General features: G+C 33.2%; 1 protein-coding gene across 1 annotated transcript in view; it reads right to left on the bottom strand.

Moving 5' to 3' along the window:
* Positions 1 to 12,125: 12,125 nt before the first annotated feature.
* Positions 12,126 to 26,061, bottom strand: part of LOC118189277 (uncharacterized) — a 78,849-nt gene continuing 64,913 nt past the window's right edge. Inside the window, exons 4-5 of the mRNA XM_035359855.2 lie at positions 18,740 to 18,896; positions 12,126 to 14,935 (exon numbers count right to left, since the gene is read on the bottom strand). Coding sequence (XP_035215746.1) covers positions 14,728 to 14,935; positions 18,740 to 18,896 — 365 coding nt within the window. The 3' untranslated portion in view covers positions 12,126 to 14,727. The remainder of the gene's footprint in view (positions 14,936 to 18,739; positions 18,897 to 26,061) is intronic.

Raw genomic sequence — 26,061 nt, 5'->3', positions numbered from 1 at the left:
AAATATTAGCTAAGCTTTGTTATTACTGTTAGTTTATTGCCAATGTACAGAACTAGTTTTATTTCCATTCAGAACTTGTTTTATCAAGAAACTTTACTAGCTTTGATGGATTATCGGATTACTACTAAGAACACTAATATCATCTGCTTAAAGGAAGGGATGCCTTCATGCAAGACATTTTAAGGTAACCTGGCTAGAGTTTACGCTAAACGTAGAGCAAAACACGAAAATGTTCCTACGATTAGCACATTGGCTGGAATTTTAACCTAGACTTAACTGCCAGTGTTTAGTAATCATATCCATTCTTCCAGTGACGGAGCCAACTATTTTGAATGTGAAGGAAAGATACATAAAATGAAACAACTGTATAATTAAGACACAATAACACGCCGAACAAATACTAATTCAGAAGTCAAACAACAAAAATCAGCGTTATATTTTCAAAATTTTCACAGGACTAGTTTCGATGGTTTTACCGAACCACCATCCTCAGATGCAAAACCGCAAACAAGATAGGAAATAATGATTAGATAAGAAAGCCCTGGACAAGAATAAGCAAGTGGCGCCATCTGTTGACGAAACCAGAACTAAAACATAATTTCTTTAAAGGCCGAAGGCAAAGTTGGATTTCTGTGAAAATTTTGAAAATATAACGCTGATTTTTGTTGTTTGACTTCTGAATTAGTAACTGTATAATTATTAGAATCAACTACTTTACTCATTTTAACAAAACTAAGCTCCAGCTTAAATCTCTTCTGCGACTCACAATGATTAGAATTGTATTTGCAAATTCAGTACTAGATGCCTATATTTAATTCAAACGCATTCGAACTTTAATAAAAGGCAATAGCTAACATTAAAACATAGCTTTAACGGAGTTTATAAATTATGCATTTATTGCCCTTTTTGATTCGCTCATAGATACTGCAGCAATTGAATAGTATAGTATGAAAACTTGCGGAGTCTGTGAAAATCTATAAGATGTAGTTTTCTTAGCTATCGTAAATGTAACTAGATCTACCTAAACATTGATTCTTGCCAATTCTCGCACAGGCTTGAAGATGAGCACAACCAGGCAAAAGGAGTAAGAGACCCTTTTATTGAACGATATATTAAACTGATGACATGGACTTACGTGCTTATGAAAACACTGACCACTTGCGATGAAATTTTAAAAGATAACGTAACATAAATTTAAAGATAAAGATTACTGCGAGACTATACAATTCAATTTAAGGTAAGAAGTTGGCTTAGGAAAGCTACACCGTCAGGATAATAATTCGGCGGCAAGAAGGAGTAGCGGCTGTTAAGGTTATCAGATGGGAGCTGATTTGGGAAATATTTACATAGATGTTTCATCAGATGAGACTATTCAACAGTTGGAGCCGGTATTCACATCACAATACCAAATGGAGCAACTATAGTCCAAAGCCATGGAGCAGGCATTATCGCTTCCAACTTCACATGTGAATTAAGAGCAATCCAGGAAGTTCTGAGAATTTACATCGATTTGAATGATAGTGATAAATCTAGGATATGTGTAATTTACTGTAATTCTAAGGCTGCCCTAAAGGCAATAATACAAAGACATTGAAGACTCCCTCAGGATGTACACCATTACCTAGAAACAATCAACCAGTTGGAAAGAAAGGCATTATGCAATGGATAGCTGCACATGGGTGAATCGATGCAAACGAGGCAGCAGGTGAGCTTGTTAAAAAGGCAAGAAATCACAATAACTCAATCCCCGTCACTCGTGAAGATGCTAATGTTGTAGAGATATTAGGATTTTTTTTTAAAGCAGGCAAGATGAAAAATAACAACCGCCTTTGCCGGATATCGAACCACGGACCTCTGGAATACCGGCCCAGCGTGCTACCGTTACATCACGAAGGCACGCTAGGGAAGTGGGAGAAATACCTTATAATGTCACTGCCAGATATAAACTCAAAGAGAAATCTATTAAGAAAGACCATCAGATATTTGAGATTGATGCAAACAGAGAAATTAGAACGACCATTATTAGACTAAGAACTCGTCATTTTGGAGGAATAAAAATTAATGAAGATGGTACCAGATCATGTAGAACTTGTAGAAACTGCCCCGAAACGGAGCTTTCTCCAGAATACGTCTTCAGCTGTCCGGCAATACTTGCAGCTCTGCAAAGCTCGGATGAATTTCCTTTCCAGTTAGAGTTGTATAGTGAAATGGTAGTGAAACTGGCAAAAGCAGTGCTTTTCACGTATGGATATCCATTTGACTTCTCAAAGGACACAACACCAACCAACCACCACTTGGTAGAAACTAACAACGTGTGCTCACATAGCTAAATCACACTCCGTCTAAACGTTTTGTTTCAACAGTTTAAATACTCTGGTTCACTCACATTTACATCCTGACGAGGAAATTCGAGGGGAATAAGACAATTCAGGAAAGGCTCATAAAATAAAATGGCTATTATCGAAAATAAATAAAATCCTATAGTCCAGTTGCGTAAATTTGCGCACTCCAGGCAATAATTTCTATATCACAGTAACCCAGTGTCCACTAGCAACTTTTTTAAATGCTAGCTAAACTTACATACTTCTCGAATATAGCCGAAATATAAATGCGGAACAAAACCAGAAAATGTGATTAATTCAAACTAAAAATCATTGTTATTGTGTTGAAAATTGAAAAATATCTCCTAGTTAGAAATCAAGTAATTTAATAACAACAATGATCTAAAAATTAAATCTATACGCTTATCTATTTAGTACTTATTCGGAAATTTTTAAAGTCTATCTCTAACATATCCAGTAATCAAAATTATTTGAGGACATTTGGGACTTCTCTACGCCAGGAATGGATAAGATTTGACTACTTCTGCTCGTTATCTGCTTGCAACTTCTGTAATATTCATGTATTTGAGACAAAGCTTCCAATTATTTTGCACTGTATAAATACAGTGCTTGCCATGCGCATATATACAAATATTGCTCAAACAATTTGAACTTTTATTGCTCAAACTATTTGGGCTTAAAGTCTAGTTTCAGTTTCTTAATAAATACTCTTCATTAAATCTGCTTATACAACTATAGGTTTACTTCCTTTTAAGAACATACTTTTAAGCTTAATATTATAGTTATTGAAATTACTCAGAAATGAGTATTAGAGCTAATAAATCTCTTTGGGTTTAATCCAGAAAGTCCGAGCTTTTATTCTAAACTTTCTAATTTGTATCTTTGTGAACAATTCATAAAATTATTGATCGTCCTCTAATAATCCTTACGAATTGTGAAATGAAGCTTAATAAATTGTAAGTTATTTAATTTTATTAACATTAGTGACATTTTAGGAAGTGTTGTAGAATGCCAGATGGAATCAGACGCCTTTAACTGTCATTAAAAAATCTGAGCTATATATATATATATATATATATAGCTCAGATATATATATATATAGCTATAATATTCATAAATATATATTTAAATCACTAGCAAAATGTTCCGTCAGTGTAACTCATAATGCAGCTGACAGATGGGTACAAAACTTTGCACCATTTTCCAATCTGGTGTCAATCACAAAACTAATAAATTATAATTTGCAGACAATTTGATATCCAGAGCGTCAGGCAGCATTCCAGAATGTTCTTAAAATAATAAACTTGGATATCTGAAAGTAAATAATAGAGAGATTGACGTTCAATTGTGAATGTCTAGTAAGGAATATTATTAAAACTGTCTCAGAATGAAATGAAATGAAATTCCTTAAGAGAAGAAAACTTTAATCCTAATATTTGCATTTTCTCACCTTGCAGTTATTGGTTTTATGATTTCGTAGCTGTCACGTGGGGTGAAAGTGAATTAAGAGACACTTTTATTTTAGTTATGTCTTTTCCAAGATTATTTCTCTCACTGGACTTCAACAACACATAGTTGCATTAATTGTGTACCTGTCAGCTAAAAACGAAAGTAAATGAAAGGCAGAATTTTTTAGCAGAATACAATATAAGAATATTTTCGTAATTTGAAAAATGAAGATTGCGTTTTCTTCGAAAGAGCTTTTCACTGATTTCACTGAAGATAAACAATTAGAACTACTTTACCTGTGCACAAATGAGTTTAAAGAGTAATGACTGCTTTTGAATTTCTGCTTATTGCTTATTTATTAAAATTTTATAATTTATTAAGTAATTCAAACTCTAATTTCTAACACAAAAAAAAATCAAAAAATATAGGTAATCTAAAACTAATAATTTTAAAAGATTTTTATTAATAGCCATTCAGTGGAAAGTTCTCAAATATCATACACACACACACACACATATATATATATATATATATATATATTTCAAATTAGGATAAAAGAAATAAATTATATTAGCACATATTCCGTCTTGTTTAGTAAATATTTTCTGCGTAAATTCAAACAACGATTCATGCGTAAATGAGTATTAATGCATACAAGGGTATATGCGTATAGATTTAATATTTAACATTACAAAATGAAGCGGAAAAGCATTAGCCCAGCTTTATTCTACTGTTTTGCCTGGTTACCCTTTTCTATCATGAAAATGCTTGTAATATCAGATATATGTACAGGGTGATTCTGAACTCTTTTTACAAATTTAGAGGGGTGATAGTATCCATCCATACGATGAATAATTGCCATAGAATATAGGGTCGCATTTTACACTTAGAGGTAGAAAAGAGCAATATTATAATTCCAAACTGAACTTACAGCTGTGTTGGGAAAGCGAACGAACGAAACCAAAAGTTGCGAAATCACATTTACTGTTTAGAGAAAAACTCATAGAAAGTGCTCAAAATGCCGGCCACGCATGTCATTGCACAGTTGACATCGGCGAAGGAACGACTGACGCACCCTCCTGAAGATTCCTGGTACCGTGTTAATTTTGTCCGCAGCAACAACGATTCTCGCCATGAGATCTTCAGCTGACTCCACAGGTGTCTCTTATACTAAAGATTTAATCTGCCCCCAGAAGAAAAATTCCAGTAGGTTGAGGTCCAGGAAGCTAGGAGGCCAAGCCACAGGTCCTCCACATGCGATTCATGGTACAGAATATGTGGCATTCAAAAGGCTACGTACCGTGATAGAAAAATGTGCTGGGGCTCTCGTGCATAAACCACAGGGATGGGGGATGGGGAGCGCAACAGTCTGCAATAAACTGTGACGTACTTGTTCAAAGAATGTACGATATGTTGTGCGATCAAACGGTCTGGCATGATGTAAAGTCCTACCAGGTAATCACCTAGAATATTTGCCCAGATATTTACGGAAATTTCTGCTGGTATTTATGAGGGATAGTGAAGTGGGGATTGCTGTCAGGCCAAACGTGCTGATTGTGCACGTTGAAAATGCCTTCTCTGCTGAATGTTGCCTCATCACTAAATAATATTAATGCATGACATAGTGGATCGTTATTTCTCATTAGAAGCATCCACTGCACAATGTTTGCTATGCAGAGATGTCCAAAGTTAATACTTTTTGCATGTGGTAGGAGTGCGTGCGTTCTTCGTGTAAAATGCGCCACACCATTAGCTGAGAAATATCCATTTCGTATGCACCGCTCTCGTACTTGTGGAAAGAACTGCTTCAAATCTAGTCAAAACTCGCTCTTCCATTTCTGGCCTTCGTGCATTTCGCCAACGTCCTGCATTGCCATTTGAGATGGCAAAGGGATAGGTTTCTCGCAGTCTTCGATTAACACTGAAAAAAGTTACATGACTTGGAATCCGACGAGTTGGAAATCGCTGTTCCTACAATCTTCCTGCTTCGCCTCCCTTGCCTTTTGCTTCACCGTATGTGAGGTGAATATCTGCCAATCCCTCGTTTGTGTACTTCGCCATAGCATTCACAAAAGTTTCGGACGATGTTATCAAGGTAATACTTAAAGCGATAATGTGTCTTTTTCAAGAACACCGTTTACTCTGATTGGCTTTCTCCGGTACTAACTAAGAATAAAATGCTACTTCTTCTCAAATTTGTATACAGTTAATTCGTGATAGCCTTAGGAGACAGATAGTCTCCTTGTTCTTCCTCGATACGTCTCTACTTTCTTCTCTTCTGTCTATCGGAGTGGAATGCGACCCTATGTTTCATGGTAATTATTGCTCGCCTGGATTGGTACTATCAACCCTCTTAATTTGTAAAAACAATTTAGAATCACCCTGTATAAAACGGTTACAAGCTCTAGCAAACATGCTTTAATATAGCTCAATATTATATGAATATACAACAGAAGTTTGAAATAGATAGAGTGTAGGTGATAGATCCAAGGTAGCAAATTACCTAGGCTTTTCACGAGCATTTTTCAAAAGCAAGCCTTAAATATATTATCATCTGGACAAACATCTGTGGCGGGCTAGAACAATAAGTTTAGAACAATGAGTTAGAAATGTTACAAACCACACGCGGGAGCTTCTCGCGCATTGTTATAGTTCTTGCGCCTGGTTATAGTTATTACTATTGTTATCCAAACATTATTAATTAAAAAAGGTGTTTACACATTTTAGAACGATCTTGACAAAGAATTAAAAAAAGCAAATATTTTTGAGTAAAACGTTCTACAACAGCTTAAATATGATGTATATATAGTCTTCTACTTTTATATTTATTCTTATTTCAAAATATGGCACGTAAACAAGCTATGGATTGAAGAATATGTTTTTTCTTAGAGAAACATTTCTATAACTTAGTTCAAAAAGGTCTGAAAATGAAGGTTTTTAAAACTTCAAGGTGCAGAGAAGGCAAAATTATTAATCGGAAAGGAGTAAACTTCCATTCATCACTTCTACGTGGAAAGAAGGCTCTTGACAAATACCCAAAAAACTTATTATTATGTTTCTAGTAAGAAACTGATTATTGTGTAAGTTAAATCGTTGGAAACAAGAGAAAATTTGCTCACGCAGAAATCATTGCAGTCTTTAAATACATTTTTAGCAACAATAATTAAAATAATAAATCTAAATTTACAACTTAAAAATGCTAGAAAACAATGTTCATCAGCTTTCGCTGAGGAACAATTTGATTCAACGCAGAACAATTTTTAAAACTTTGGACGGAAATTATTGAGCGGAGGCAAATTGCAATACATTGTGTCTTCTGTTGAAGCACGGGCTTATCTAAATGACTGTAGCCCAAAAAGCCTATTTATTACCTAAAAGAAGCAAAGCTTATGCCATAGAAGCAAAGAAAGTTTCAGTAAGAGGTTTATGTTTGTGGCAGGATTCCCTTGCGAAGGGAAATTAAAATTAAAAACAGTGGGGGGAAATGCGTACGATCAAAGAAATATTTATGTCAGATATTCACAGTAGAAATTCCATTTCTTTACCCCAATGCCTTTCAAAGAGTTAAACTTAAGACAAAGAAACAAATCATATTTCGAAAAGTAACATTTCATTCCTCTGCAAAATTAAGACCGATGGAGGTATTCCATGCATATATTTTCAAAGCATTCCTGCAAAGTCCCCTGATGTTTCACCGATGTACTATAGTGCGTTTGGTCTCTAAAATGAGCTCTTTCTAAGCGCGAAAGCACCACGACTGATAGACTTTGAAAACTAGTAGAAAAGAAATGGAAAACAATACTGAAAATTTTATGTCTCCTGGTATCATGAAAATCACGATGCAGCAGATGTATAGTGCAGAAAAATGATAGGAAATCAGGTCGTACATTTAAAAGTATTTTTTTATTTTAAACATTAATTAAACAGCTCTGAAATCGTTCTAAAATATGTAAACAACCTCTGTAGCTAACGAAACGAAACACTATGTTTTATCACAGTTACGTTATGGTGCCAGTTAGTCAATGACGAATAACTGCACACTCTGCTTTCTATTGCTTTTGACAGTATAGGATAACATAAGTCATTTCTGAAACCCTGGTATCAGGTTCTACACTCACCTGGAAAAGGAATGTCATTATTAAAATGTAAATAACTAATACAGATCACATTTAAAGCAGATGAAGATACTTTTATTTTATAGGATATCGAATGTATGCATGTGTCCTTTTATTTAAGAAAGATGTTGACAATAATACAGATCCATGACAAAGTTACTGTCTGAGCAGCTGATAGTAACTTTGTCACGGATCTATATAATTGTGGTTTACGTTTTAATTCTCATGCTTTTGTTGCTTCTGAGGATCACTTCACGTGGGAAAATAATAAACGTAGCGAAGATGATGACAACGATAATGACAGCGATGACTTGCAAGTTGCAGAATAGGTTAGATACAGCAGTTCTAGAAGACCTGAATGATTTGAGACTAGAAAGTAGACGTGAATACTAAAAGCAGAGAAATTTCAAAGTACAAGGAAGTAGAAATAAATTTATCTTATTCGACACTTTTAATATTAATATTATTACATTGTAATTTAAGTTTTCTTCAACTAAGTACTATTATGATAGCTAACGGTAATTTATCTATGGATACTTTTTATTTGTTAATTTCTTTCTGCACTGTGTCCTTCGAAAATATATTATTCTTTTAATTTTTCCCTCTCGATTTTCATATGATAGAATAGTAAACAAGGGGGAAATACTCGAGTAAATAAAGGTTTGAGGAACATAAATGTTCATTACAGAAATTTATGTGTATTTTCAGGTTACAAGGAACCCTTGAAACTTTAAGCTCACAACCTGAGTTGATGGTCATAAGTATGCTGGTAAGAATTTCGGCTGTCAGAAATCAGAGTATGAAATTTATATTTATTTCCATGCCCAAATTTCTTCTTCTTTATATTTTTATCATGACGGATTATCTAAGCTCTACTGATTTTATAGTCTTACCAAATTAACGTCCCTAGAACTTAAAAATCGAGTGGTTGGAAACTGTAAATGTTACAAAAATGTTTATTCTTGGCAAAGCACACGAGGGCTATTTACCTAACTGAAAGGATGCCTTTGTCGAGGTTTCTTAAGGCAAAGTGACTCGCACTCGGGAAGGAAACGTCCATGCAGCCGGCCCTTTCGGCGTGACTCGAACCTCGGATCGTACTACCAGTACTCAGCGACTTTACCGCTAGGCCGCTGGCGAGGACCCTGCGAAAATGACTGCTTCTTATTTTTACCAGTCTTTGAAATATGCTGCACATTGCAAAAACTAAAGTTCTTTACTTCTGACTCTGATGACGCAAAAATTACTCTTCCACACCATTTCACGTCCATTGCGAAAATTTAAATCCACATAATCAGGTGAAATATTAAAACCAGAAATCAAATCTAGCTAACCTTCATAAATTATGAGCAGTCTTAAGGTAAATTTCATTAGTTTGCATATAAATTTTCTTTTCGTAATTCAGTCTCTTAAATTCATAAAAACAAATGAAGTTGGTGAGGAAAACGTGAAGTTTTATAATTTAATCTCTTTGTAAATGAGATTTAAAAAAAAACACAATGAATACGACAGTTAATTAGTTTAAAATATGAAATTGTTAAATTAATGTGAAAAAAATTGCATAATTTTTCGAGTATGCAAAATTACAGAAAATATAACTTGTGATATTTTAATTAAGAAGTTAAATAAAATTATCTTTCAGTAAATTATTACAATTCAGGAGAAAGGTGCAGAAATAAAAATGGTATCTTTAGATACTGAAATTAAGAATGAACTAAAAAAAAGTAACAAATGTTAATAAATTCGAAAGATGCAAATTTATTTATCATCATCTGTTTAGAAACTTTAGATTAGAAATGTAAGCACTATTGGCTAAAAACGTAAAAAAATTATTTGAGGTAAAATATGGGCAAATGTATACACTAATCTGTAACACAAAAATGTTAAAAATTCGAAATTTTAAATTAATTTAGAAAGAATGAAACCAAGAAACTTAGCTAGTTCATATTTTCTACAAGTCGCTTACAATAATGTAGAATATTATTGTAAGCGATTGTCTTATTTATTGTTTTCATTTTGGCCCCACCAATGGCGAATGATGGCGACTCAGTACTAGTAGTTTGCCCAGGTTCTAACCTTGGCGAACCGACTGGTTAGTTTCCGAGATTTTCCCTATGTGTTGCTTGAATACGAGACGGCTTCTCTTAATCCTACTTGAAGGTCCTTGTGGGGTCTGTAATCTTCAAATTATCTAACCGAATCTAATCTTCCTTTAATTCTGAATATTTTAGCTGAAGCTGATCAGCTTATATAATGCATAACTGCAATAACTTCTTTACGCTCAATCTATTAAACCGCAAACTACCGTCCGAGTTGGCTTCCTTCTACCAAGTTATTCGTATTGAGTTTTAATGTTAACATCGGATGATTTCTATGGACTTTGATAATAGTAGTTAGTTCTATGGAATTTGATGGTAGTAATGGACGTTTGCACTTTTAGTAGCATGCATGTAGTATATTCGTCTACATATAGCATAATAAAATATTAACAACGTGAGTTTGAGATGCTTACTGGATTCCTGATTATTCAAAATGTGACATGTGCACTGCTTTGAACAATCGGAAAAAGGTAAATTCATAACATATATGACAAAAACATAAAAATAATGCTGTTGTTCAAGGTATAAGGTATTTTCTCTCTTCTTCTGCGTGCCTTCGTGATGTAACGGTAGCGCACTTGGCTCGGATTTGAAAGGTCCAAGTTCGAGTCACGGCGAGGGCATTGCTCAATTTTCGTGCTTCCTACTTCAAAACTCCTAATTCCCTGCAGTGGTGTCCTAACTAAAACATGGTGGATTATGATTCTTCACTGATTCCACGTATCTAAAGAAGATTATAAGCGGCACAAAATGGCTGATAAGTTATTGCAACGTATAATAAGAGATAAGATAATAAGAGAAACAACTTACGGCAAACAGTCCTGTTATGGTTAATGTTATCGGCTCGCGCTTCTTGTTCATGGAAATAGATCTTATGAAACTTGATGGTTGCTGCCAGACATGAAATGATAAAGATTCCTATCATGCGCACAATATTGGTCAGTGTCTCTATGCCGGAAGTGGGGCAGATGAGGAAACTATTGAGACCTGGACAAGCAATTGTTTCGTACATTTTTAACTACCCATAGGAAGAACAGAAACATCTTGTGTCCTATAAAAGCTTTTACTCTTGTAACCGTTCAAGCATATGCTCTTGTATGTAATACTCACACTGATGTGTCAAAAATCATTGCTAACAATGGTCAAATTTACATGCGGTGTTCTCATTGCATTATAAGAAGTTAATAATCAGACGGTTGTCAATACTGTCTGTTTGAATTCTGAAGTCCACCGATTAATTGAACCTCCACCGATTAATTGAATCCATGTCAGATTTACTTTGGAGGATTAAAGAATGACACACACGCTATATTTTCTCCCTCTTTTCTGCATATTTTCGTGGTGTAATGGATCGTGAAACTCGGCGCGTATTTGAGCGGTCCACTTTCGAGTCGCGGCGACGGCATTCCTCATTTTTCCTTCATTCTTGCTTCAAAATAACCTAATGACTCTACAATGTACCCTAAAATTTTAGTAAGTTAATCTAGGAGAGTTGGTATTTCGTAATGTAGTACATTGTTAGCTGTCTGTTTCACCAGTCCATCCGCCAGTTCATTTTCCATAATTACTTCGTATACTGGTACACAAAATATAGAAGGACAGTTAGGTCGCAGTGCGTTCCGAGATTTTAATTTAATTTTTAAATATCTTTTAATTTACTTCATTTCCTGTTACTTGCAGTCCATTGACTCACTTCAAGCGACACAAAGCAAGCACTAATGACCCTGACATAATGGATGGACTGGTGTACTTTGGTTTACATTTAATTTAAATATCTAAATTTATGAACTAGAAATTAATTAATAAAAAGTTAATTTAGTTCAGAAAAAATCTGATAACACATTAAATAACGTGGGTTTCAGAATTTCTGTTTGAGCATTCTACACTAGGGATTTATAGATTAACTCACAGTGACTCTCAGCTTGAAGTTCACCAGTGACAAATACTCATAGAAGGTACCTATGTAATCCAAATTAGTTTTAATTTACATATGTATTTAAACTAAATGCACTGTATTGGTGATATATGAATGAACCCTAACTGGTCTTTAATTTTGCCTTCAAGATGAATACAAATTTGTATGTAATAAATTAAAGATAATTCTATAACCACACAATACGTAATAATAAACATGTATTTATTAAGGTTTTCTTTTTTGTGGCTGATACAAAAGCAATGGTCTCCGTTTTGTATAATATTTAAAATAATTCATTCTCTACGAATCAGTATACCTCTAGTAAATTTATATTCACTGTTTAACATATTATCTCAATCGGAATCACAATATAACTCAAACGAAGGCAAAATTAAGCTATGCAGGCAAGCACAAATAAACCTAATTAAATTAAATTTACTCCCAGTTTCACTTAGTTTTATGGTAGAAATTAATTAATAAAAAGTTAATTTAGTTCAGAAAAAAATCTGATAACACATTAAATAACGTGGGTTTCAGAATTTCTGTTTGAGCATTCTTTCCTCATTAACCCCATTCATTGTGCTCTGTAAAATAAAGGAATATTAAAGCCATTAAACTGCGATGCTCACAACATCTTCTAATAATATCCTGTTCTTTAAGTGATCCTTTTGTGCAACATATTGATAAAGGAAATTTTAAGTGCCTCTTGAAAAACTGAGACTACTGTATCTACTTTTATCTGCCCTCTGGGACTTGAACCGTATTAAGAAAAAATAGCGAAAAAAATTAATTTTATCTTTATAAATATGGAACACGTATTTTTTCCCTAAAGCAAAGAATAAAAAATCAAGATCGCGTTCTTATTAAATTTGAGTGCAGGAAAAATATCTTTAATGCAAAGAATAAATTTCCGATTATTAAATTTTATTCATTTCCATTGTTAGTTAATTACTTTTATTTTTCAGGTTTGATTAAATTTGTCTAATGCAAAAAAAATACTTCTCCTTAAATCAATTTTATAAATGTGATGAAATATATGGTGACATTGTTGTGTAGATTGTGAAATTATACCTTTTTTTTTTTTTTTTTTTTTTGATTGTATGTTAAGAAACTGACTTACGGATAATATAAAATGCGTTAATATATTAATGCTGCCTCTATAGCAAATGAAGCTTTTAACAAACCACCCGTAGTTTGGCAGTCTCCAGTTAACAAATATATTGTATTGACTCAGATAAAAAAATCCCAGTTCCAGGATGTTGCATTAGAGGCATTTACTCTGATGACCAGTTATATTCCTCAGGTACTCAATGGACAAGGTATCTAGCACTAAGCCGACCACAGAAATCCATGAACACATAGCTGAGTACAGGTTTTCGTTGAGATGTCAGGAAATGTCGTACACTTAACTACAAATTAAGGGAACAAACCGAATGCAGAATAACATCAACCTAATACTATATCCTCATTGCATCCTTTTATGTATATCATAACTGTTTTACAACAGTCAGGTGTTGATGATAATGACACCAACGATTTAGAGTTAATAACCTACCTAGATACCTAACTGATCCCATTGCAAATAGCAATGGGATCAATTAAACCCACTTCCTATCAACAGATGAATATGTTGAATGAATTCAGAATTTGAGAGTTTAGAGACAAACCACACTGTGTCTAAACTCTCAAATGGCAATCATCAATGCTCTGACACAAGAAAGGTACATTTTTGCTTCATTCGTCAAACTAATTGCTTCTGCTCTAATATTAATATTTTTTCCCAACGATGGACCTGAAAGAACTGCAATCTTCACAAAGTATCATAGATATGCAAACTTGTATTAACCAACTTAGAACTGATGGTAGAATATCTTAATCTCTCTGCAGAATTCATCATTAGTTAATGATGAAGTAAGTTTAGGGTAAATTCTAATCAATAACCTAAAGCTAATATTGCTGAACGTCTAATATGATAATCAACCCGTTCTGACGTTCATTTGTATGCGATAATTCCTTGACAATGATTCATATTTATCTTCCTTTATTCTTCACTTATTCGATTTAGAATTCGAAGATTTTCTGTCCATTTCGTTTCAGGCCACCATATGAGCTACATCTATGGAATGCTTGTATATTTACTCCATTTGCCCCCTGTGTAAAATAAAATTGAGATAATTTCTCTTCGAAAGAATTTATCAAACGTTATCAGCCTCAGACATTAAGGGTTATTATTTTTTAAGGATTTCAAGTTCTCTGTAATGATCGGTAATCTAACCTAAACGTAGAGCAAATATCTGATACATTAACAAAATTATTTCTAAAAACCCCCCATTTTCCGAAGTTTTGTAATTTAGTAATTACTAAAGGATAAAAAAGGTTTGCAGTAAAGAATGGATGTGATAAGCAAATGGAAAACAATTTGCTAATAAACTGAATAAAACTTCCACTGTTAAATAAATTCCATTTGAGATATTTAGATCGAATTCAAGCTCTTCGTGATAATAAATGAGAATAAATAGTGTAAAATACCTTGTTCAGTAAAACAAAAATTGTGTTGAATGACATACAGAATCTATATGCTTATTGCATTTCTTATATGGTAGCATGTTAGCCTTAAATCGAAGTATAATTGGTTGTGAGATTCGCATTTATGAAAGGAAATGACGATTGGTTTGATATTATTTTTAAAGGATCCAGAATTCAAATCCACCCAGAGAGTTTTATCATACAATACTGCTGAAACAGAGTCTAGATAATATCAGTATTTTTATCCATTTCTTTTCTTTTTTCAGCGTGAGCTTAAACATTTACGTAACTTGTAAAACTGTTTCATTATCCTTTCTTTGTTGTAAAAACTGGGCAAATCTTGTTTGAAGATCATAGATATCCAGGAAACTGCAAAAGGTTTGTGTAGGATCCAAACGACGAGTCAGCTCTTTAAACCCATCATGCGCCTCTTGACTACAATTCGCTTGAACATGTAGAGACAAACAATAAATAGTGTAGAATTTTGTCCTATAAAATAAAAAAGTATTAGGATCACACACAGAAATTAAGTCTATTTAATATGCGTATTCAAGTATTGTTTATAGTAGTACATTACATATAATTCGAAATGCATCTGATTGAGAGATTCGTAATTATGAATGAAAATGGCGCTTTCCTGTCATTATGATTTAAAGACGCCCAAATTTTTAATTTGAAGTTTTATTATGGTTTCCCTGACCTCACATTCTATCAGGCTGTTTTTGGAATCACGCGTAATAAATAAATATTCATGTTTTATTATTCTATATTCTCATACAATGAAAAATTATAACTATAGGTGTTCACATATCCGTCCTCATGCTTTAATTTCAAAATATCGCGTCGATCGTAATACATCCTCTGATCGTACATAGTATTGAAGTTTCACAAATCAGTGACTTAACAACAACAAAATTTTTTAAAGAGGCTTACAGATGGAGGACAAAATAATGCGAACGCCTGTGGAAAGGCATGACGTATTTCACACCTGCAGTACAGTCACGTCACCTTCAACAGAAGTCTGCCACTTAGTGAGTGTGAAGAGGAAGGTATCAGTCTCTCAACAGCAGTCACCTGCGTTGCATGCTTCGATCGAACTGACTGTGAGAAGTTAAAATGTCAGGCCTGTCAGAGTTCGAAACAGGAATTATAGTTGGAGCGCGTTTAAGTGGAGCATCGTTTACGGAAATAACAAACCTTGTGGAGCGTGCAAGGAGTACGGTAACAGCTGTTATTACAGCTTACACGAAAGAGGGTAAGACGACCTCTTCAAAGCACAATAGTGGTCGAAATTCAAAACTGGCTGATAGGGATAGACGGTTCTTGAAGCGCATACTAGCCCAAAAGACAAACAATCGTTATCCGAGATAACATCCGAAATGAACAGTCATCTCCAGGACCCCGTTTCAACAAAAACTGTCAAAAGGGAACTTCATGCTGCGAACATTTATGGCAGAGTGGCAATTCGTAAACCTTTGGTGATAACAACTAATGCTTTTAAGCGACGCCAGTGGTGCAGAGATCCCAAACGCTGGCTCCCACAGCAGTGTCAACAGGTAATATGGTCAAATGAATCGTCGTTCACCCTATTTCAGATGACCGGACGCGTTTATGTCTGCAGAACGCCCATAGAAGCGTTTGATCCTGACTGCCTCTTGCCGACTGTGAAGCATGGGGGTGGCGCCATTATGGTATGGGATGCGATATCTTGGCGTGGTCTTGGGCCACTTGTTATTCTGCATGGAAGGATCACATCCAATCACTATGTAAGCATTTTAAGGGAACATGTCCATCTTTTTGTCCAGACTGTATTCCCTGGGGAGCGACCGCTTTTTCAAGAAGACAATGCCCCTATCCACACTGCTAGGTATATTCAAGAATGGTTCAAAGAGCATGATGATGCAACTGAGCATCTCGCTTGGCTCCCTCAGTCTCCGGACTTGAATATTATTGAACATTTATGGGGCATACTTGGGAGTCCAAACTTCGTTCCTGATTTCCACCTCCATCCGGACTTTCGGAATTAGAGACCGCTCTGCAGGAGAAATGGCTTAATATTCCTGTAAATATTGTCCATGACCTTTATGCAGTCCCACAGCGCATTCTATCTGTACTTCAGACAAAGTGTGGTCCAACCCCCTATTATAAATATTTTCCATTATTTCCCCAGATGTTCGTATTATTTTGTTCTCCATCTGTATGTCTTCATTAGAATTCCGATAAAGTATTGCAACATATTTTTTTCATTCTGTTCTCAATTTATGACATCAATGCTCAGTTTTCTTAATTAGATGATAAAATTTTGTATTTCTAATTTTAGCTTTGTTTATAAGACATCACTTTATTCGCCCATTGCCTTTTAAAATTCCACAACAAAATCACAAAATATTTAAAAGCAACAAATCTTTACAACTACCAATACGATGTTAAGTGTCGCCTTATGTTTTTCTATATTCGCCATATTATTTTTAGATATTTGTTATATTATTTTTTAAAACTGCATGTAATGTTTCTGTGTATTTTTTAAAAAGTAATACTTAAAAATATTACATGCATCCTTTTAATTAAAATATGATTCGAGACAAAAGTTAAACGAGCATAAATTTGATTATTGAGATTAATAGCCCCTCTGAGTTAATATTTGGCAGAACAAAAAGGAAACAAAATACTTTTCACAGGAATCCTACAACATATAATATATATGTATTGCGTAATATATTTCTGAAATCAATTTCATTATTGTAATTATTACGTACTGTAATTATTATTGCTTCATTAGTACATGGATATTATTAGCCTATTACTACAAGGTTTCTATAATTAAAAGAAATGCTGGCTATTTTTCGGGCAGAATTAGACAACCGGAAATGGCAAATTACTTGCCGCTGTTAGCAGGTTTCTTGGAAAAGACTAATTTAAATACAGCTATTTTCTAGAGAAGAGCGTATCATTCATTACACATATATTTACTTTTAGCTTCGTTTTATTTATATTTGGATTAAAAAATATTAGAAAAGATTTACTCCTACTCAGTTATTCTTATCGTGCAAACCCGAGATAAAATACCTTTGAAAATAGTCAAAATTGTTATTTGAACTGCATTTTGTGTCAAATAAGCCATATATTCATATCAATACTTTAAAATTGATTATTTGATAGGTGATATAAATAATTTTATAATAACATACGGTATTTGTTATTTAATAAATGTATTTACATATTTTCAAGGGTATCACAGGGATATATGTGTAGATCGAAATTAATTTAAATTTGTTGACACCATACAAATGACAGAGAAGAACTTGAATCAAAGTATCTATTTTTAAATATATTATAAACATTTAAATTTCTTTACCTAAAAGCCAATTAAATTATATATTATTGACTTAAATAAAATACAGTTTTTAATGAAAAAAAATAAAAGGACAAACATTTGATAATATTGATATAAATTTAGAAAAACAAAAAGACTTATCATGCGCGATCAACTATGCCAAATGAAATATAATTCAAAATTTAATATTATAAACATTTTTGTTTGTTAGAACAAAAAATTAAATATCGTTTACAAGCGATCAACCGAATGTGATACTTTACTTAATGCTTGTTGGTATTTAAAGCAAGCAATTAGCTGGAGGTCTTGTGTTGACCACATTATATTTTTATTACATAAGATTACTCTGAGGTGGATTAAATTGATTAAATTCTTTATATAAAATACGACAATAAGTGTCTATGAATCAGCTTTAAGAGATAAAATTTTATTCTATATCTATTTTTTTTTCAATTATAAACATTAGTTTTAATAAATGCCATGAAAAGATTTAAGATATTACACATTTATTAACATTAATTGAAACAGCTTTAAGAAAATCAGGATATAGTAACATTTTTCAGATAATTTAATTAATTGAAATAACTCTTTTATTACTTGTTCAAGCGAAGATTGAAAACAAACATATTACGTTAATTAAAGAAATATTTTCAATCAATAAAAAAAACTCATATGCAAGCAGAATAATATTTATTTGATTCGCTAGATAATTAAGAATCTAATCATATCGTTTCATTCACCTAGAGTTTTCATAAATGGAATTAGCTCGTTATCTTCCGGTCTGCCAAACCATTATCATATAATTACACAGCCAGTAATATTATTTAATGAGCACAATATTAATAAACCCCGTCTAACTCAGGTAACCAATTGTATCTGAGATAAATAAAAGATTCGATGTACATACTAATATGTTACTTTATAATGCACAGAGATTATGGATCTTCGCAAATGCTTACACACAAAGTCCATTGTTTCCTTTGTAAGGATCGTCTCTCTCTCTCACTGCTTTAGATTGGAATTCCTCGTAAGCAACAAATACCGATCGAGCTTTGTCTTCACAAGTGGATAGCTTATCATTCAAAGCAACCAGACAGTCCCCATTAGTGACGTAAGCTGCGAAAAGAACAGGATCTGTAGCTAACAAAAGTGGTTTTCTCATAACAATAGTATTGTTGTGCCAAAGCATGCGGTAGCAGAATGCTGCCTGGATGTTTGTCTACTTATAAGAGAAAGGAAATATTAAGTGTGGGGGGAGGAGAATGTAACTACAGTTCCTTCTATCAAACATTTCATTTCTGCAAAGGCCTTAATGGAAAATATAATAAAGTATGCGCATAAATAAAAAATTTTAAAAAATAATTTAATAGCAAAAAAAAAAAAAAGACTTTCAGCAAAGACTTACCGATTTGTTGAAAATTAAGTAGTTTGAATGCAAAATTAATGGATGTACATACAATAGAAAATTGTTTGAGATAATGTAAACAGATATTACCATAGATACTAAACAAAAACGAAAATACGATTCTATACCGAAGTACAGAATACATGGCATTGTAAAATTCTTTCATTAACTACAAAAAACTGTTGTAAATACCCATTAAAATTAATGACGAATAATTTTGTAAATTAAAGTTATATTAAATAAATATATCATTACATTTCAATTTAAATTATTCAAGTGTGTGTTTAATGCCTTTAAACTGCTCACTTTCCTCAGCAGTTGTTTTTAGTGCAACAACATGGATAAATGGGAAAGATGCATCCTTTTCGGTTATAAAATATTTTACCATTTTATATGATACCGTAACACATTTTTAACTCCGTTTTTGCATTAAGTAAGTTTAATGCTCTTCAAATACAAAGAATTATTCATATGTTTACTTTTTAAGATGTATTCAGTTAATATATGTGCAATGATTAAGAATTAAATTGTGTACTTTTGCAGATATTTAATATGAAGAGCAATGCTGATAATTATGCTAATAATCATACCAAATATCATGTTAATAGTTAGAAAAAAATTATAAAATGGTAAAAAAATTAATAATTTTAATGCGTTTTTATCACTTAAACCTTTTTCAAAATTTTTTTTTTTGAATTTTTGTTAATAGCTTTTTCTTTCTTTACAAAAATGCAAAGTTCCTATGAAATTTCCTCTAGTGTAAAGAGAAATGTTTCATTTTTTTTTTTTTTTTTTACTTGGGAAGAATTTTAAGCGTTTGCAGATGCTCCGAAAGAAAAGTCCTACAAAATGTGTTAACAAATATTGTTGTTTCTAAATATGAATTATGCTCTTTCGTAATTGAAATCACATTATTTTTCAATCAATGCATAACTAAAGGCGGGATGATATTTTTCGCTTACTATCTTTTATAATAAACATGAAATTCCTCTTAAAACATCTTTTCCCAACTGAAAGTAATTATTTAAATATTTTATAACGCAGAAATATCTTAAAGCGGAGACCAACTGTGTAATAATAATTCGTTTCTTTGAACTAATGTGTATGTGTGTGTATTGAGAATACGGCAAAGCACACTAGGGCTATCTGCCTAAGGGGAGGGATGCCTTTCGTGGAGGACTTTCTTAGGGAAACTGGCTCGTATACACGTTACACATGGGGAAAACCACGAAAACGCCCATGCAGGCAGCCCGTTCGCGGGATTCGAACCTCGGACCGAACTACCAGTGTTCAACGACTTTACCACTCGGCCGCTGGTGGGCTTGAACTAATGTACACTGCGCCAAAAAAAAAGTGACAGTTTTATATCTTCCGTTCTACTGAGCCGATTGACGATATCAAATTGCGTTTTTCATGTCTCGAAAGTGCGACTTAGGATATGCATTAGATTTATATATAGTATTGTTGTAATGTAGGGATTTTGATACAAAATCGGACGTTTTCTGAAATGACATGCCAATTTTTTTCCATATTTCCATTATACGAATCAAATTACGCCAAAGTGCCAAGTTTTGTAAAAATCTCACGAGTAGTTTTAAGAAAATTAGCTCTCAAAATGTCAGGTCATACATGTTAATTGAATTTGGTATGTATTTATTAATATCTCTTTTTTATTAGACTTATTTGATTCTTCCGTTCGTATTTCGAAATTTAAGTTCATTCCAAATAAAATTCGCCCATATTTATGATTTATTTTTAAATAATTTTTATAAATTTCCCAAACAAAATATTGAATTATAACATATAAGAATTTTACCATCATCTTAAACTAGATGTATTTCTAAGCATACCTGCAAAAGTTTTTTTTTTTAGTCCAAAGGGATTTGAATCCCGAAGGACTATTAGTTTCGTTTTGGCATTTTGCGTCGGACTCATAAATGTCGGTTCACTTTTCAAACTGTTGCCACAAAATGTTAGAGTCCTGCATTATATTTGAAGAAATTAAATAATGAAAAATCTGCATAAATGTATGTATATTTCTCGTATTGTGATAAAACAACGGTACATAGAGTCATCGAATTTTGAATAACGTAATCCTCCAACGAATATGAGCATGTGGAAGACCAAATTTGAAATTTGAAATTTGTTTTATGATCGATTTCCTATTTTTTAAAACTTTGACGAATTTTTGATTAACAAACTCAAGGATTTCAAAGCGAGCAATGGCAACGTTGTGCAGAAAAAACATTTTTATCTCCAGCGCGTGAGTCTCTGTATCGGAAATTCTAAAGATATGCTCGTTTTAAAACTATTTTGCGATATTGCTGTTGCACTGGATCTTATGGTTTAAGTGCGATTAACATGATATTTAATAAAGAAAGGTAACACACAAAATGTTTAAAAACGCCCCTTTAGACGTAATTTAAAATCTGAAACATTTCAGATTTTTTTTTTTTTTTTTTTTTTTTTTTTTTTTTTCAAAATTTCGTAAGATATACGTGAATTAACATATTGGCGCGTTTTGAAATTTGGCATATACATTATAAAGAAAAATAACGCCAAATGTGGTTTACGTACTTTTTTAAAATTATTTGGAAATAATGAGCGATGACTTTTTTCCCTCTCAGATACAATGAAAAAAACGGAAAAGAAAATAGGTTGCTATAAATTAAGAAGTTCGTCGAATGAAAAATTCTCGGCGCAAACTGAAAAATATTACGCGAAGATAAAATTTTTTATTTCTCCATAAATTTAATATTCAGGTATAATCTGAGTCATATAATCGAAATATAGAAAGAAAACTGGCATGTCTTTTCAGAAAAAGTCCGATTTTGCGTCAAAATATTTAAATTAGAAAAATGCTATAAAACACCTAATATATATCCTAAGTCGCTCTTTCGAGATATGAAGAACGCAATTTGAATTTGAATTTCGTCAATCGACTCAATAGAACGGGAGATATAGAAACTCTCCCATTTTTTTTTACCCGCAGTGTACCTTAATCATTTCAGTATAACAAATCTCTTTTTTGTAGTGTATTTGCCATACTATTAAGTTTATGAAAGTGTTATTTGTTTGGTATTTTTTTAACTGCATGGGAAATCAAAAATGGATTTTCAATGAGTTCCATACAGTATGCATAACAAAACTTTTATTAATGAAAGCAAAGGCAGTTTGTTATATTTTTCTATTAATTTCACAGACTAACGCAATCAAATTTATGGCTGGTTATGGATAAGTACATAAAGGTTAGATCTACCCTAAGACGTCTGTCATTATGACGGAATTCACAAAAGGAATCTTATACCAGACAGCCTTTATGTCTTTCGTAACTTAAATATTCTTTCGTATTTAAGTTGCGCAAGATAAAAGCCTCAAAATTCACCCTGCAATCTATTTTTTCTTGCAGAGAATGGAAATCTAAAGAAACTTTCGATATGCAGCTGTTTCATCCACTTGGCCATTGATTGGCCTCGACTTTTATTTTGAGGGAAAATATTGCGAGACATTTGAGGATGACATATTCTAGAATTTGTTGTTTTCTTCCTCGATTCCCAAGAGAAAACTGTTGCTGCAATAGATAGCTTAATCTTACTCTCATAATCCTGAATTACGTTAACTTTATTTGAATACACATGTTTTGTAGATTAAAAGCGCTGCAGAATATTTACGTCTTTACAATGTATAATGTATCTTATTTAAGCAAACTAGTCATATATATTAATGGATAGAAGTTTAGAAATACGTTAACAAAACATCTAACGAATGATCCTCTAGCGGAAAGTTAAGTTTCCTTAAACTTCCATTACAAGGTTCGGAAGCCATAACTTTGTTTTCAATGATCTGCACACATTTTCATCTTTTTCTTTATAAAAGTTAAGCACTCAATGCCCTGAAATTTTGTTAAGTGATGTGTATGTCTAAAGCAGTTATTTGTAAATAAAACAATTTACTGTTTTTGTGACTTATCTCACTTGTGTGAGAGATCACGAAGAAAAACGCGAAATTTTGTCTCTCATTGGCATGGGCCCTTAGAGGTGATAGAGCGACTTTGGCCAGTTCCATACCGATTTTGAAGGACAGTCCTCCCGGGAGACGGCCCCAAAGATGTCACAACCCTCACTCCTTGCAACAAGCCTCTAGAGAGGACATTCAGTATGTTGTGAATTTGAAGAGCCTTTATGCCAGAAAAATACTGTATACTTATAAGCATCCAAGTCTTCTTTGTCTGGAATTGGAAACTGTGCCCAACGATACAGTAACCAGCATCTGTAATCAGTCAGGTATGATTGTAAGGAAATACTAAAATTTAAAGCTTCGTCGTGTATTTCAAATAGAATTAGTTCACAACCGTAATGACTCTTTTCGTCATACAGAAAAGTATAGTATAAAGATTGGTAACCAAAATGGATGTGAAATTAATACACTATCCTATGTTGAGGACATTGTCTGTCAGTCGTAGCAATGAAAATTTTGGCTGTTAAAAGTCATCGTTATGGTTAGCAACGATTGTATTTTATCCATTATTTAATATTTTGACCTCTTCTTTTTAGATCTTTCTACTTAATAATTAAGATAATTTGTTATTATATTAAGATAATATAATAACAAAATATTAAAGTATTATAGCTTGGAGGCAAGTTTTTTTTTCTTATTACTTGCTCCGCCCTTGGGCACTACACGGAAAGAGAGGGATGCCTCGTGGAGGTCTTTTTAAGGGAAACTGGCTCGTATCCACGTTACAAATGGCAAAAACCACGAAAACGCCCATGCAGCTAGCCCGTTCGCCGGGAGTCGAACTACCAGTGTTCAGCGGCTTTTACCGTTCCTCCGCTGGTGCGCCATTGGAAGCATGTTGTTAGTGGGAAGTCATCTTTTCAGTGCAAAGATTTCAACAGAGCTACTTACATTATTGTAAATTTATTTCTTATAATAAGAAATAAAATAATTGTCATTTATAAATACCGTAATATAATAAGAAACAAATAGACATATGACTAAAAGCCTGTTCACTAAACTCTTTTGTTATACAGCAGATACGAAATTTTTGCAGCATAATTTATCATAACTGCATATGTGGATATAATAACGATAAATTAATAGAAAACAAACTGTTTTCTTAAAACATGTGAGATATGAATTGCTAAGGTAACATCGAAGAGGAGTTACTAAAAATTATACAGTGAAGCAAAAAAGTAATGTAAAGAAAACAGTTGCTAATATAAAAATTAAAACATATGTTATAAATCAAATATTAACGAATATCGAAAAAAAAACTAGTTATTAGAATGAATTCCGTATTCTCGAAATGCAAAAAACTAAAATTGTTGATAAGCATTAAAAGAAAATAGAAAATGCTAAAATATATAACAAAAATTGGTATATAGTACGCTGCTGGCATTAAAATTGCAATACCAGGAAGGAATGATCTGACGAACGTAAAATCACATGAAAGGAAAAAGAGGTTGGGATATCCAAACGATTAGAATCTCAGCGCATTTAAACGACGCAAAAAGGAGAAACGACGTCTGAAGTAAAGATACTATATATTTATAAGCAGGAAAAGTTTTAATAATAAAAGTTGTGTTCTCATTCGGAAAGTGCGTTGCTCAGAATGTCGTGTTATACCTCGAATAAGAATACGAAATGCTTACCAGCAAGTGTCGGAATTCGATAGAGGCATTATCGCTGCATATCGAGAGTGTGTATTACCGTTCTGTGACATCGCCCGTCGCATTGGTCAACATCCAAACACTGTCCTGCGAATATGGAATCAATGGGTTACTGAGGTTCATACTGAACAGCATGTAATATACCGACACCCTCCCATGACTAATGACCGAGAGGAGAGATATATTGTGAGGTCAGCCCTGTAAAACCGTACAACCACATGAAGGGAAACCGTACAACCATTAGTCAGGAAATGCGCATGTTTCCAGCACGCTTAGTATCCGCTTGTAAGGTACGCCGACGTTTGCAGTAGCGTTTACTATCAGCACGGCGGCCATTACTTCGGCTTCCCTTGACAATGCAGCATAGAGGAAGACGGCGACTTTGGTGCCCCGAACGACGAAGCTGGATACAGGAGTGGCACATCATTACGGGAATGAGAGAGCGGATGCTCTAGCGAAAGAAGCCTCCCTGGGGGTTGGGACCGAAAAGGTTTTTATTCAAGATTCGAAAAAGAAGACATGTACTGTAATACATGACAAGCTTATTAGAGACTGGAAAAATTTATGGGATCTCTCTGAAAGAAACAAAAATTATCTAAACTGTTTAAACATTAGCAAAAAAAATGGGAATTTTAGGAGATGCAGATTTTAATCAAATTCTTACTGCACATGGAAAGTTCCCTGCTTACTTAAAATGGTTCCACCTCCAGGGAAATGATATATGTAAAGTTTGTAATAAATTCGGCGATTCAAAGCATTTCGTCGAGGACTGTTGCCTGACTGGAAGTGTGAGAGCAAAATATAAATTTGCGAAGTTTGAGGATTTATTTAGTAATTATAAATTGTTTACAAAATTTGCAAGAGATATTATGCAAACGGTGAATGAGAATAAGAAGACTATTGGTATCGAGATATAACAAAGCAGAAAATCATACTGAAAACAGAAATAATTGAGGTAACTTATAAATTTAAGATGAATTTTGATAATATAAAGAAGATTTGAATAATAATAACTAATTGAAAGTAAAACTTATAAAGATTTTAAACTTCAGAAAAGAGACAGAAATGGAAAGGACGCATTTATATACTAATTCACTGAGAGTGCTTAGAATATATGTATCTACTTACGTTTTTTTTTTTTTTTTTTTTTGTTGTTGTTGTTGTTGTTGTTGTTATGCCTTTGTGGCTTGGCCTGTCCCCTCAT

This window comes from Stegodyphus dumicola, chromosome 10, assembly GCF_044657685.1.
Source record: "Stegodyphus dumicola isolate Sdum_Otavi_A_Nest chromosome 10, ASM4465768v1".
NCBI lineage: Eukaryota > Metazoa > Arthropoda > Arachnida > Araneae > Eresidae > Stegodyphus > Stegodyphus dumicola.
The sequence above is the reverse complement of the archived record's forward strand: the minus strand, read 5'-3'. Positions and strand labels throughout refer to the sequence as shown.